This window comes from Saccopteryx bilineata, chromosome 6, assembly GCF_036850765.1.
Source record: "Saccopteryx bilineata isolate mSacBil1 chromosome 6, mSacBil1_pri_phased_curated, whole genome shotgun sequence".
Lineage (NCBI taxonomy): Eukaryota > Metazoa > Chordata > Mammalia > Chiroptera > Emballonuridae > Saccopteryx > Saccopteryx bilineata.
In genome coordinates, this window is record NC_089495.1 from 118374184 (window position 1) to 118388321 (window position 14138).

At 34.7% G+C, this 14138-nt stretch overlaps 1 protein-coding gene across 17 annotated transcripts in view; it reads right to left on the reverse strand.

Annotated features, from left to right (window-relative positions):
• SUPT20H (SPT20 homolog, SAGA complex component) overlaps positions 1-14138 on the reverse strand; it is a 36377-nt gene that overhangs the window by 1012 nt on the left and 21227 nt on the right. For 7 of the 17 annotated variants that reach the window (XM_066237792.1, XM_066237801.1, XM_066237799.1 and 4 more), the window contains 12 exons: positions 13673-13824; positions 12546-12572; positions 12036-12068; positions 10694-10811; positions 10055-10157; positions 9767-9925; positions 7745-8051; positions 7100-7254; positions 4659-4714; positions 2648-2794; positions 1631-1736; positions 229-332 (listed from right to left, as the gene is read on the reverse strand). In XM_066237792.1, coding sequence (XP_066093889.1) covers positions 229-332; positions 1631-1736; positions 2648-2794; positions 4659-4714; positions 7100-7254; positions 7745-8051; positions 9767-9925; positions 10055-10157; positions 10694-10811; positions 12036-12068; positions 12546-12572; positions 13673-13824 — 1467 coding nt within the window. The remainder of the gene's footprint in view (positions 1-228; positions 333-1630; positions 1737-2647; positions 2795-4658; positions 4715-7099; positions 7255-7744; positions 8052-9766; positions 9926-10054; positions 10158-10693; positions 10812-12035; positions 12069-12545; positions 12573-13672; positions 13825-14138) is intronic. The other 10 variants (XM_066237797.1, XM_066237796.1, XM_066237806.1 and 7 more) reach the window with 6 other exon arrangements.

A 14138-nucleotide genomic window follows, 5' to 3' on the forward strand; every position in this document is an offset into this window, starting at 1 on the left:
CTTCATGAAAGATTTTAAATTAGGAAAAGTATGGCTTAAATGTACAAAATGTATTCAGTGCTCCAAGCTGACTGGCTAATAAAATGTCAAGACTTTTAGAGAAAATGTGCTACATTATTTACCTATTACTATATAGTCTTAAAAGAATAAAATAAAACTAAAGTATTTTGAGGTACTTTTGGAGCAGAGTATCTTTAAACTGTAATCAGAGTGAAGTTGCTGGATTACTTGTATCTGTTGCTGCTGCTGCTGAAAGGCAGAGGAGAGCTGGAATCTCTGCTGAGGAAGGCTTTGCTCAGGTCTGTTCTCGGCAGAGCCAAGCTGAGACAACACTACAGAGAGGAGAAGGGGAAAGCAGGCCAGTCAGAAAGTTTGAAGGCTACCAGGGTTAGAAAAGGACAACACAGAAAATGAAATAGAAAGTTATCAGTATGATTAATCTTAAGTATCAAATCACAGACATTTCAGAACACATTTAGTCTCCTGTTAGTTGAGGGTACCACTGATGACAGAACTTCCTGGACACGGAGGGAAAGGCAGTGCACGTGTGCCTTAGCACTGTCCTTTTCTCCTGTGTCTCAGTGAAATTTGGTAACTGCTATTCTGTTAAGAAGGCTTTCTTGCAAAAATAGAAAATATAGTAAATTATGAAAAAATATAACCAATGAAATATGAAAGGGGATGGGAAAAATCCAAGCTACCACATGACACAACTGGTAAACATGAGCTTTTAAACAAAAGATGCTGCAGTGAGGATCAGACTAAACTAGCAACAACAAAATTGGTGAACTGAGACTGCCACTCCTTGTTGCGCCGAGCAGGACCACAATAATCAGTTCAGCCCTCTCCCTGCACAGATGATGAAGTCTCAGGCCGAGATGGTTTCACTGCCTCGTCTAAAGCAACTCAGTGGTAGGTCTGAAGCATGCACTCTTGTTAAGATTTTTCCACCCTAGGGTTCTCTTTAAATTTATATATATATTAGTTCTTTCCACTAAATTATACTACAAATACTTTAGAAAATGTAAACCTTGTATGGTAAAGGTTTATAATTCTAAAGGCACTATTCTAAGCCCAATGATAATTCAAAATGTTGACATCACCCATTCAATCCTCAAACTAATTACTGTACTGTCTTCAACTGACAAGATAATTAAACTTGATCATTTGTTTGAAGTGGTAAGCAGTCATTTAGTATAATCTCTTTTTTCACAAATGAAAAAAGTAGCTTATATTAGTTATTAAATCTTAATTCATGTAAGTGCAAGCTGTAAGAATGAGACAAAAGATTACATAATCTATAAATGCATCTCAATAACCCAGAAAAACTGAAGAGCAAACTACTTTGGTAGCTTCCTAATAAGTTGGATAATTGTGTAAAATTTTGCTAACAAACTAAGGAGGAAAACAACTGCTGTAAATATACATATGTAGGTCAGAGCACTTTTAATTGTCAAAAAACTCAGCTATCAAATTTAATAGTTCATGCATTAAGTATAACTATACTTTTTCCTAATTAATGCTTGCAAGAGAAGGAAAGATAATTTAAAAGGTGAGTACCACCCCAATTGGTGAGATCCCACCTAGTTTAAACAGTAAACTCAACATATGAAACCATGAAGATACCAACCAGCTGCCTGTGACTGCATAAAACTTCCCACTCCAGCGAGATTAATAACAGCAGCGTGCTGAGCAGATAAGGCCTGTTCTTGACTAGTTGAACCTTGTTCAGAACCCTGAATAGAAAATTCATACAAGACTTACATAAAAAGAAAAACAATTTGTGCTGATAAAAGGAAATTAGTATTTCCCCCTATATGAGGAAAAAAAATCAGTATCATACTAGGTCTTATATAAAGAGTAAAATAAGGAAAGGACTTCAAAGGTATTTACAAGAACAAGTTTATGGTATTCTGAACAAAAACCCAATTTTTTTTTCAGAATTGATTTTGTACTGGTTTATTGTTTGATGCTGTATTAATAGTTCTCAAGGCTTCTCTATAAAGCTTCAAAACCTTGTTTATAATTTTTAAAGTTTTTGTATAATCCTATTGGAATTTCTAGTAAGCACAGTTGAGAGAAAACAGGAGGCGTACAGATTGTAAAGGGGAGTATCTGGCAGAAGGACTGATGGTGAAATTTCACACTTAATTTTGAGCTAAGAAAATGCTGGGGCTGTGACCCAGGAATCACTATTTTGTTTTCCAGATGATTCCAAAGTGTAGATAAGGTTTCAAAATACTTGCAGCTCCTTCTCCTTTAAATTTACTGTAATGCTTACTCAAGTTCATCTGTTTGACATTATAGAAACAAAATACTCTAAAAAGAATGACTGGGTAGAAAATACAAGCATATGGGGGACTTGGGTTTGAATCCCTGCTTTGCCACTCACTTGGCCATTAGCAAGTAACTCATCTGAATCTGTTTCATACATGCAAGATAGAAGTGACATCAGATCTTCAGTACAAGCTTTGTGAGAATCTGAATAACTAACACTTACCCTTGCTGTTAAAGAAAAAGAGTAAAGGAAATGTTTGTTAAAACAGTAAAGAAATGGACTTGAAAAGTGCTTGGCACATACACAGTAAGTTACAATTCCATAACAGAGCGTAACACAGAGCCTACAGAAGGCTAGAAAAGCACACACCTGCTCCCCTGGCGGCTGAGGACTAGAAGCTGGGGGCTGCTGAGGTTGCTGTGGTGTAAACTGAGGGAGCTGCTGCTGCTGCTGCTGCTGCTGCTGCTGCTGCTGCTGCTGCTGCAGAGTGTTGAAAATCAGTGAACCACCTGGAAGCTATTAAGAATGTAAAGATTAGCCAACTGCACATTTAAATTTCTTTATTCCACAAATACTTTTGAAACATTTACTTTATATCAGGCGATATTCTAGAGATTGAGAAAACAGGTAAACAAAAATGAAAATGAAACAAGATCCCTGCCCTAAAAAAGATCTATTTAAAAACAATTCAATTAGTGTTATTACTGAGGGCTCTCAATACATACGTTAATACTCTCGAACATAAACCATTTTGCCTCAAGTTAGTGACATATCCAAACATACACACTGCTTTTACTTAACTTTTCTGATACCTCAACACAGAGCAGCATTAAATGCATTAGAAAGTATAAACAAGAAGCTAGTGAAAATAAGAGATCTACATTAGGAAAACTTATCTCCCACAATGTGTTCTAGCTTTGCCAAAACCTAGAACTGATTGGATGCTTATATAACAGTGAGAAACTCCAAAGCTTAAAAGGAAATGCATTATATGTCCATCCTCAGTTTCAAGACATTGTCATTCAGAATCTAAATTAATTAAAAATTTTTTTTAATTTTAAGGAGGCATTCAGAAAAATCCATGTTCAAGATTAAAACTAGGCTTTGCCAATGAATCAGGAAAACAAATGGCTTTTCTATTTTACTTTGAAGTCTGTAAAAATCCAAGTAAATAGCAAATACAGAATTCTTTTAAAGTATAATTAAAAAAAAAGTGTCCTTGGGTTAAAATCTCTATACCCAGCACAGCTATTGTTAGGTAAATTTGGACATAGCACAAGTCAAATATTCCTTCTTCAGTCAGATAATATATGTAACATAATATAATTAATTTGTAAGCTGGGTTTGTCCTTATTCCCTATTATCAGTTCTATTAAGAAATTCCATTCCTCTTATCACTAAGATTTACCCCTGAGGGAAATCCCAACAGCAAGAAATATGCAGGAAAGTTGAATAAACCAGTGTGGTTTGTACCTATTACAAGTAAGTTGTTTTGCAGTCACCGACTATAAATACTGATGTCTGCATCTTAGATAAGAAATATATTTTAACTCTGGCTCTAAACACATTTCCGATTTGTTGTTTCTGAACTCCAAGCTGTTCTTCTGTTATTTTTATTTTCCAATGATGCACACAGCTCTGCCATTTTTTGTCTCCAGAGTTTTATACTCTTTCTTATCTACCTTTCCTAAACATTCTCTACAGATAACCCCATCCATTTTCCAATCTAGGTTAATACTGAAGTCCACCCTTAAAGGACCTAGAGTGTAACACCCCAAATATTGCAAGTTCACACTCAACACCTACTAATTCTCCACCTTCAAACTCTCTTTTTATGTTGCCTATCTTGACAATGATAACATGTATAACAAAAGCCTTATCATTAGAGACTGTAGATACTATAACCTAACATTTATTAAATGACTACTACTAGGTGCCTGGCACTATGCTAAGAAACCATTCTCTCAGAAGCACACACAGCTCTTTCTAAAATCTCTATTCAAGCACAAAATCTGTTGTAAGCAGACAGTACTACATAGATGTATAATAAAATGTCTGTTGAGAGAGGAATTATTTCCTAAGTATAGGTACTACTGCTATGGTAGGCAACTGTTCTCCTTGGTAATTGTGGTAATTGTCAATTCTCTGCACAATAACATCTGGTTCTGAACCGGACAGAATTCAGTAACAGGGCAGTGTGTAGGATACCCCTTCTTTCTTCCTACCTTCACAACCATACAAAGGTAGCAATGATAACCATAACCTCACAAGATTCTGAACCACTTCAACATTTCCAATGCTGATATGTACAGGAATACACTGTCTTGTTTTATTAAATCAAAGTTAAAAACTTGAATCAAGAGAAGTGCTTCAGGTTTACCTGGAGTAGATTCAAGGGCCTGAGACTTGCAGTATTTTTTAAACCAAATGGAACACCTGTTAAATACAATTCATGGTTGTAACAGCAAATTAAAACTTCATTACACTTAAAAATGAAAAATGCTTTATACTTTAGCATATATAAATATTGCATTTTAAGTATTTTCTGCATAGACTATTTTCTGTACTTTTAAAATGCCTTAAAAACAAACCAATTTCATCAATACTAAGATCAAAGATGTAGAGCACTACATGTACATTTTAGACTATATTTCAGACTCATCACTATTTTGATTGTCAGCTGGAGAAAATAATCTAGAAGTATGCAGAGACCATGATATAATTAAACCATCCCAGCTGTGCACACATATTTCAGGTGCTGGCACCTACTGACATTACTCAGTGCAATACAGTATATGATCATGGTAATTATTGAATCTCTGAGAACCAGTGGGCTCTGTGCACTTATTCAAAAGTACAAATGCAGTAAAGAATGCAGAATCTTGTGGGTAGAGTCAACAAAGTCAGAAAACAATGCTGTTAATTTTGTGACCACACAGCACGTTATAAATTAGGGGCTGGCAAACTTTTGGTTGGCTTTGTTAGCTATCAGTAGCCACTTAACCTTTTCAAATCTGCAGAACGTATCTTGTTCGTAACCTGAGAAACTGCATGTATGTGTATATTTTTCTAACAATATATACTAATTTGAACACTAATTAAAGATGTAACTAGTCTTCCAAGCAAGTAACTGTAATTTAAAAAATAAGAGGCAGAAAATTCACAACTGATAGTATGAAAGCTTTGAATAAAAAACAAAAATGTGACAACACGGATTTTCCTTTCAGGAATTCTCATTAAAAGAATTGACATAACTCCCCTTAAAAGTAGATGACACCAGAATAGTACATATAGCTCACCAAAGGCACTGTCATATCACTTCATTTCTTATAGCACCTACTAAAAAGATGTCTTTACTGCTGTTTTACAGCAGGTGACACTGAGGTTAAGTGAGGAAACTGACCTCTTTCAGGCTCTAGTCAGCACCTGGAGCCTGAGTTATATGTAATGAACATTCTAAATTCAACACTGGGTTCCATTGCCAGGGCTTCCACCATTACAGCACCTTACGCACTTTAAAATAAGAACATCAGCCAGAAAGAGAACACCAGCCATATGCTGATATACTTAGATGATACTCTTTGGGCTCTCTTTCTCTTTGGTCAGTGATTTCCAACTGGAGTGCCGCAAGATTTTTTAAAACATGCAATACCTGACTATTGACTCAAGGGCAATGACCTCTTTCCCTAGACGGTCAAATAAAAATATCTGACAACAGCAAACATAACAGTAGCTGTCCGGTGTGAATACCTGTCTTGAACCATAAATATATACATCATGTAACAGAGCTGAATCTTATTCCTCATTATAAGGTTGTGTCTAACTGGTTAATTCTAGGTACTCCAGAAATCCTATATATAAGTATTAGCACCTGTTTTTTTAAAAAAAATTACTTTGAAGCAAAAAGGTAATCACTATTATTCTTTTGGTAGATCACCCAAAATTATACCTATTTTTTTGTCATATTGGCAAAAATTATATTTTCTGGTTATGTGTGCCATGAGATGAAAAAGTTGAAAATCACTGTCATAGTCATAAAGCTTTTGAGGTTTTTTTTAACTATGTCAAACTTGTTTTTACTACTAACTTTTTCTCAGCAGCAGGAACCTGGATTGTGGCAAGATATTACACTGCATTCTTTTAAAGAGCATTAAAAATAGCACAACTTGTTACAACTGTTTTTCAGTAAATGTAATAGCTTTTTCTACAATAAAACTACGAAGGATGACAGCAAATATTTTTGAATGCTTAGCTCTAAGGCAAAGTCTCAGCACTTCCTCTGTATATGCTCATTTAACATTCACCCTTATTAGGCAAGGTATTATTATTTTCTCCATTTTATTTATCAGGAAAGTGGGGAACAAAGGTGACTTGCCCATGACTATACAGCAAATTAAGTTACACAACCGGGATTCAAACTCGGGCAGTCTCGCTGCAGAATCTGGGCTTGTAGCTGCCATGCTATGCTGCCTTTCTTGTACAATGTATGTTCTCAAAATACATTTCTTTCACCTGGAATAAGACTACACTGACAATAAGACTATCAACATTAGTTCTATTATAACGTTTGAAAGGCAAAGATATAATTTGCAGACAGGCTTTCAAATTTCTCCACAGAAGTTGATTGTTAAATGGTTTTTAATTCAGATACCAGAACTTTAAAGTCTTTCAACATAAAAGCTTTTTATTAAGAAAAAAAAGCTTTTTTGATATACATAAAATAAGGAAGTTAAATGTCTTTAATAACAGCATAAAAATGACATTTTTACATTAGCATGTACTTTACATTTTTCTGAAGGTTATTATTTCCAACATTCTGACCTGCTTGAGAAGCTGCCTGCATTGCTCCGGGCAATGCATTTGGTAGCAGACCTCCTGAGGGGAGAAGGCCACTCAGGTTTATTCCCGCAGGAGCTCCGGTACCAGTGCTACCGCCCAGCATAGGGTTTGAACCACTCATCAAAGCCTGAGCTCCACTGCGGGAGAGCATGGGAGAGTAAGACAAAGCATTAAACTCACACTGTAAGAGGAAAAATCAGGCACATCATTCATTAAAAACAGAAAAACTAAACAAATAATTCTATCTTAAACATCAATTTCAAGGCTTAGTTTCATTTTTATGCTTGAAAGTGACAGGAAGGTTGGCTAAACTTAAGCACTGTATATTTATCAAGGTTTAAAAATACACTTCAAAAGAGTAAAGCTCTAATCTAGGAAGATGCTAACAAGATGAACAGGAAAATTTCAGCTCCTGTCAATATATAGTCGTACTGTCTTAGTGCATGAAATAGATGTATTCCCTAAACTTAAAACATACTTGACTTGATTGAGACAGCTTCTATCCATACCTAAAGTATTTTCTTTCAGTTTCAGTAACATGTAATTTATTCTTCATTTCGCAAGTAAGAATTCATTAGATTGGTGAGAATATTTTTTAAAGAAATCAGGGCATCAATGGAAACTTACCAAACAGAGCCCACTACATTGATGAAGTTAAGTCCAGCAGAGTTTGCCATGACCTGGGTGGCTGTGGTTCCTGGAGTTATAGATGTTACCATGGTGGAAAGAGGAACGGTTGTTACAGGCATTGCCTGGCTCAGAGACCTTTGCTGCTGAGCAAACTGAGTTAACAAAGTGGGCTGAGGGGTGAAGCCTGAATCTTGGGGAGTAGGGGTGGCTGAAGGGGCAATAAGAGTTGAGCTCTGAGCATCAGGAGGGTGTGGGGTCGATGAAGGGTTTGGTGTAGGAGTAGATGGCTTAGGAGTTCCAGATCCTGCTCATTGAGAAAAATAAAAATTGCTAGTTTGTTATAAATGGCTAGTCCTTTTTAAAATAAGGTTAATGGAATCTTACTTAGCACTGACAATTTGTTCCAGTTTTTTAAAAAGCAGTTAACTGCAAGTGTTAATTCTACACATGATACATGAGTGTTGCTACACTCAATTACAATTAAGGATGCAGTATATCACCTAAATATCCCATCAAAGATGTCATTATAATAACAAGTAAAAATATACATTTGTAATACCCATTTAAAAGTTATTTTCCTATATGCTACCTTTGGCCTAAGAAGTTTAAAAGGACTTAAAATTAATTTTTATTATTTATGATTTCACTAATTTAGGACTTCATTTAAAAATATTGTTTATTTTCTGTAACAGTCTGAGATAAACTCTTTAATAAATTACATATGGTTAACAATCATATTTGACACCTAAATATAAATGTTTAATTCCTAACCTATCAAGTTTATCCTGACAAATTTACAAAACACAGTAATAAAGCAAATACTGGATAGATAATACTGCATCTTTAACAGTAACAGTGTACTTCTGTTTAAATGTAGAATGTATAATCTGTTGTGAATGAAGTATGCACAGTTTATCAACTTAAAACAAAACAAAACAAAACAAAAAACACAAAAAAAACAAAAACAAAAACAAAAAACAAAAAAAACAAAAAAACCAAAAGCTCTTGAGGTGTTTTCTTTTTTAGCTTTCATGTCCTGCAGAAAGAAAGGAAAGAAATGTGAATGTCCAGAAGCTGTCACTCAACCCTTACTTAAAGTAACAACTGTGTGCAGTAGATTAACATAATTCATACCCACAACATAAGAAGTGTGAATGACTTTCAGGAAATTTATAAATTTTTCTTTGTGCAAAACAAGAAGGCAGAAAAATTACACCTTTTGAGCTATCAAGATGAAGATGTTTATAGCTAATGCAAAGACCACCCTATTACTGTGCAGTGTACTAAAACTTTCAGCACACTTAAATTTAGCTATAAAAAAATCTAAAAAACTGGAATGCTTTTTTGCAAATTGGCACTGAAATATCTCAGGTATTTAATTTGAAGAAATTCTCCCCAACTAATGCTAACTCTTCTTAATGGTTTAAAAAGAAAAAGAAAAAGAAAAAGAAAAGGTATTCAGTACTAAGTTACATTTTGGTATCTTCAGAAATAATGCTTTATGATCATCACCACGTTTTAGTAACTGACAACAATTTATAAGAGTGTAGGAGTGTTTTTGAAAAATTGACTTTCAGTTTACTGTATCACCACCTTGGAAATAGTTGGCTTCTTACATATATAAAGAGAGAACTGCAAGGAGCTCTTATGACAATTTCTTCGTATCACCTGCATAGCTTATATAATATGTAAAATGATCCTAAGGTACACTGAAATAAAAAATATTTTGGAATCTTATTGCCATATCTAACTAAACAGACTTTTTTAAAGGAGATGTGTAGGTTGTAAGTTTACAAGAAAGGTATACACAAAGTGCATACATAAATACAGAAAAACAAATACATTAAACACATAATACATACAATTAACAAGAGATTTGCCTATAGCTTCTCAAAACTTATACATTTTGGGTACACAGTAATTCAGGTTTCACTATTTCCCTGGTCAAAAAAGCTGTCCAAGAAACACTAATGCTAAAGCTTATGAAGAGGTAACATAAGAATTGAAATCAGAACTCACTCTGTGATGAACTGGCAGGTGACAGGGAAGCTGGAGAAAGCATGCTAACTTGACTGAGCTCCACAGACGACTTCCGAGAAAGACTAGGTGGCTTAGAAACAGGAGGAGGAGTTGGAGACTTAAGAAAGCTGCTGGCCTGTTGTGGTGTAAAATAGTTACCTAGAAGAGTATAAATTTATTTTCTGTAATTCAAAACTCTGTGAAAAACAAAATATGAGTAGTTTTAAAAACAAGTTATGATCCTATGACATTTCTTACTTTATATGATAGAACACTAGACTGTAATACCTGAGGAACTACTTCCTGAGTTTGAGGGCAGTTTGATGGGTGGAGGGCGATGTTTCACTCCTTTCCCTAGTACCGAAGACTGAACTGACACGGTCTCAGGCTGCTAAGAAACATTAAGTGACATTAAGTAAACTAAGGTCAAATCAGTATACCATACATTAATACCACTATAACTCACAGAAGAAAACAATTTAAATTTCTGCAAAGTACTATTAGTGGTTATAGACTGAATATTAGTTGTTACAGAAGAATATAACTTCAAATAAGATCTACGAATTAACTTACAGTACATAAACAACTAAGAAAAATTTCTGAGTAACAGGGTAGGAAGAAAGAGTTTGAGAGAAGGGCAAGGAAACAAGATGGAACAAAGCTTCCACTTTAAGTCTTTCCCAGGAAAGTAATAATGAAGTGAGGTAATTCATCTATACAGATGTTCATTATACTTTTGCTCTACTTCTGTGTCTATTTGAAAATTTCCATTACAAAAAGTTAAAAAAAAGTCAAAAGCAAAACCAAACAATACCGCCATCCCTAAAAAATAGTCCTTAACATTCATTACTGATTTCTTTAGAAAAAATTAGACATAAAATACTAACAGACAAAAAAATGTTTGGCACAAAATGTAAACAAACACACTTCTGTTTCCTTCCCTGGAGAAAGCTGATTCAGGCTGGCTGAGCCACTGGAGCTGTGCGACATCTTGACTGGGCACTTGGCTTCGTTCTGAACTAACTCCTGGTACTGATTGACTACCCTGAAACATTAGGAAAAAAACTGTAAGAATCAGTTAACTTTTTAAAATATAAATTTATTATACATAAAATGAATAATAACTGTCAATTAAAAAGTAAAGTAACAGGCCCTGGCTTGTTGGCTCAGTGGTAGAGCATTGGTCTGGTGTGTGGATGTCCCGGGATTCCTGGTCAGGGCACAGAGGAAAAGCAACCATCTGTTCTCTACCCTTCTCCTCCCCTTTCCTTTCTCTTCTGCTCCAGCAGCCACGGCTTCATTTGTTTTGTGCGCATTGGCCGTGGGCACTGAGGATAGCTCTGTGGAGCCTCTGCCTCAGGTGCTAAAAAATAGCTTGGTGGAGAGCATGGCCCCAGATGGGCAGAGTATTGGCCCCAGGCAGGGCTTTCCTGGTGGATCCCCGGTGGGGTGCCTGCGGGAGTTTGTCTATCTCCTCTCACTTCGGGGGAAAATAATAAAGTAACACAAAAATTAGTATTCAACAATTTGCCTTTTTGTGAAAAGTACACTCTTCTAAGTGGAACAAATAGATACTTCTCTCCCTCTCTCTAATCAATGTAAAAAATTTTAAAAGTTACAGAATATAACTTCAAATAAGGAGATCCATGAATTAACTTATAGTACATAAACAACAAAGAAAAAATTTTTGAGTAATACGGTAGAATTCAAATATTTTCAATGACAAGATAATGCTCAAAATATTTTGCACTTAAATTAACAATCTTAAAATATACTTTCAGTACCTTATTTCGAATATAGTAATTATAGGGATCATGTAACCAATAAACAGCCCAAAAAAATCACTTTTCACTTAATAACATGATTCAAGTGCATCCTGGAAATCATCTTCTTACTTACCATAGCTATGTCTAAATTTTCTTACTTAAAAGAAAACTATTTTAAACATTCTTTTTAAAATTTTAATTTATTGACTTAAGCAAGAGAGAAAGACAGGAACACTGACCTGTTCCTGTATGCGTCCTGATTTGGGGACTGACCTGGCAACCTCTGCATTTGGTAAGATACTCCAACCAACCGAGCTAGCTGCCCAGGGCTAACCATTATTCTTTTAATTGTTACTTTTCTAATTCTACTTTTAAAAATCCTAGTAATACCCATGGCATAACTAAATTCAAACATTTGATTCCTAATGAAGTACTCTCTATTCTCTAAGAGTGAAGTTTTTCATATTTATTCAGGTAAAAAATAAAGATGCTAGTATTTTTACCTCTCAACATCAGTCTTTGATCCAATAACAAACCTAAAATGTTTAAAAAGAAAGAAAAGTGTTAGATAAGAGGTATCTCAGGGAGTTCTGGGATTACTTTTGAAGGCTTCCACATTTTACTGACAATAATTTTATAAATTAAAATCTACCAAGATATAGAAAAAAAATTAAAAATATATTTAAAATTGTGAGGCAATGACAAAGTTTTGCATGCAATAAAATAATTTGTCAATAACTTGGCTGGTTTAATTTCAGGGAGATTTAATTTTGGTACAAAACTTAAGTTTCAAAACAAAACCAGGGCTGCCAGCACTGTGTGCAAGGCCTCCGCTCAGTTAGCCAAGACTGTGGAACTCACGGTCCACACAGCAAGGCCACAGAATATATTTTAGACAAGGAAGAGCTTTATTGCCAATTCAGATAAAATGTCTTTACCAATCTTTAAAGAGTTTGACATTTACATGATTTCTTAACAGATTAAAACAGTGAGTTTGTTTATTTTTTAATTACCAATTTGAATGATCCTCTGTGGAGGAGCTGAAATATAAAATGTAAAAAAAGAAAAAAGCTGGTTAATGCAGCTCAAACTTTAACTTCATAGTTATTAAATCAAGTCATTTCTGTATATGTAGAATGACTGGAAGGTAATAAACCATGCAGCATTTTTGCAGTGACTTCTTGATGTAAAGGCAAAAAAATTCCATTTTCTTCTTGTCAAACACACCTGCATCAATTGACTTTTTGAACTGATTTTTAAAAATGAGAACATGTTACACCTTTGTGTTCAAGAAAAGTTAATAAATTTATTTAAAATGTCTGATGTGTATCTTTAAGGGGAAGAATTTTAAAACTTAAAATTTTCAAAACACCTGATCTTTCTACCTAAAAAGATAACAACAGAAACTGCTAATTCAAAAATAAAAAAAATTTGCTGAGGATTCCCTAACTGCTACTGTTCCCTTCCATTGACTTATATTGGGGGGATTATTCTTTAAAATCCAGCTTTCTGTTGCAGTTTTAATTAGTATTTTGTGTAAGTAAAGGCTTTACAAATGATTACCACAGAACTGGCCCCTGCTTTTTTCTGCTGAGCTCCTCTCAGAGTGTCATCAATTTGATTTAAAAACAAAACTAATAAAAACAGAACTAAACACTCAGTACATTGAAATAAATACATGTAGTTCATAAATTTAGGACAATGAACTATATATATTTCCAGAGACAGTAACTACATTAAGCACTTAAATGGAGTGCTGAAATACCTACCATTTTTAACAGCTTTTACATTTAGTGTAAACTTGTTTCTTTTTTAAATAAAATATTACCTGGAAACACTTCATGCTCAGAGAAGTTTAAGTTGTGAGTGACAACATATAAACATACTAAGAAACACATCACAGGCATAGCCTTCAGCACAAGTATAAAAATAATTATACCATAGGTTTTAAAAAGTAATTCTTGGGCAACATGGTAACTACTATTTAAGTTTACATAGGTCCACTGACAAATAGAACTGAAGTATTACTTAACAAGTAAATTACCAAAGAGGGGAGTTTTATTCATTAACAGTTTATCAGTAGTTGCTAAATAAATTCTCACAGGTTGATTGTGTGAATTACATGTTTAAGAGAACTCACTGAGATGGAGACATCTGGCTGTCCGTTTCTTCATCTTCCTTACAGGGCTGAATTTTACCATAATAAAGTGGATCACCAAGTGACTGCAAAATGGTCAGCCTTGTTTTCTGATTACCAGCTTCACACTCAAACACATAATCGTCTTTTACATCCTGAAACAGAGCATCCAGCATGAACGAGTGGGCGCTATCCAGCAGACCTGACAAACACAGTATCTGAAAGGAACCCCGCTGCATGTTCTCATCATTAAAACTCCTCACAGCCTATTATAATGGGAATCACATCCCAACATCTATATGACAAATAACTAAAATGTCAGCATGATCTGTTCTCCAGGCCACCAGAGACACTCTAGTACCGGATAAGACACCCCAAACATTCCTGTCTTTCACCTGCACACCTCCGTAAACCATGTATATTAAATGTTAACTATCCCACAGCCAATGTGAAAGATATACAGAGGTGT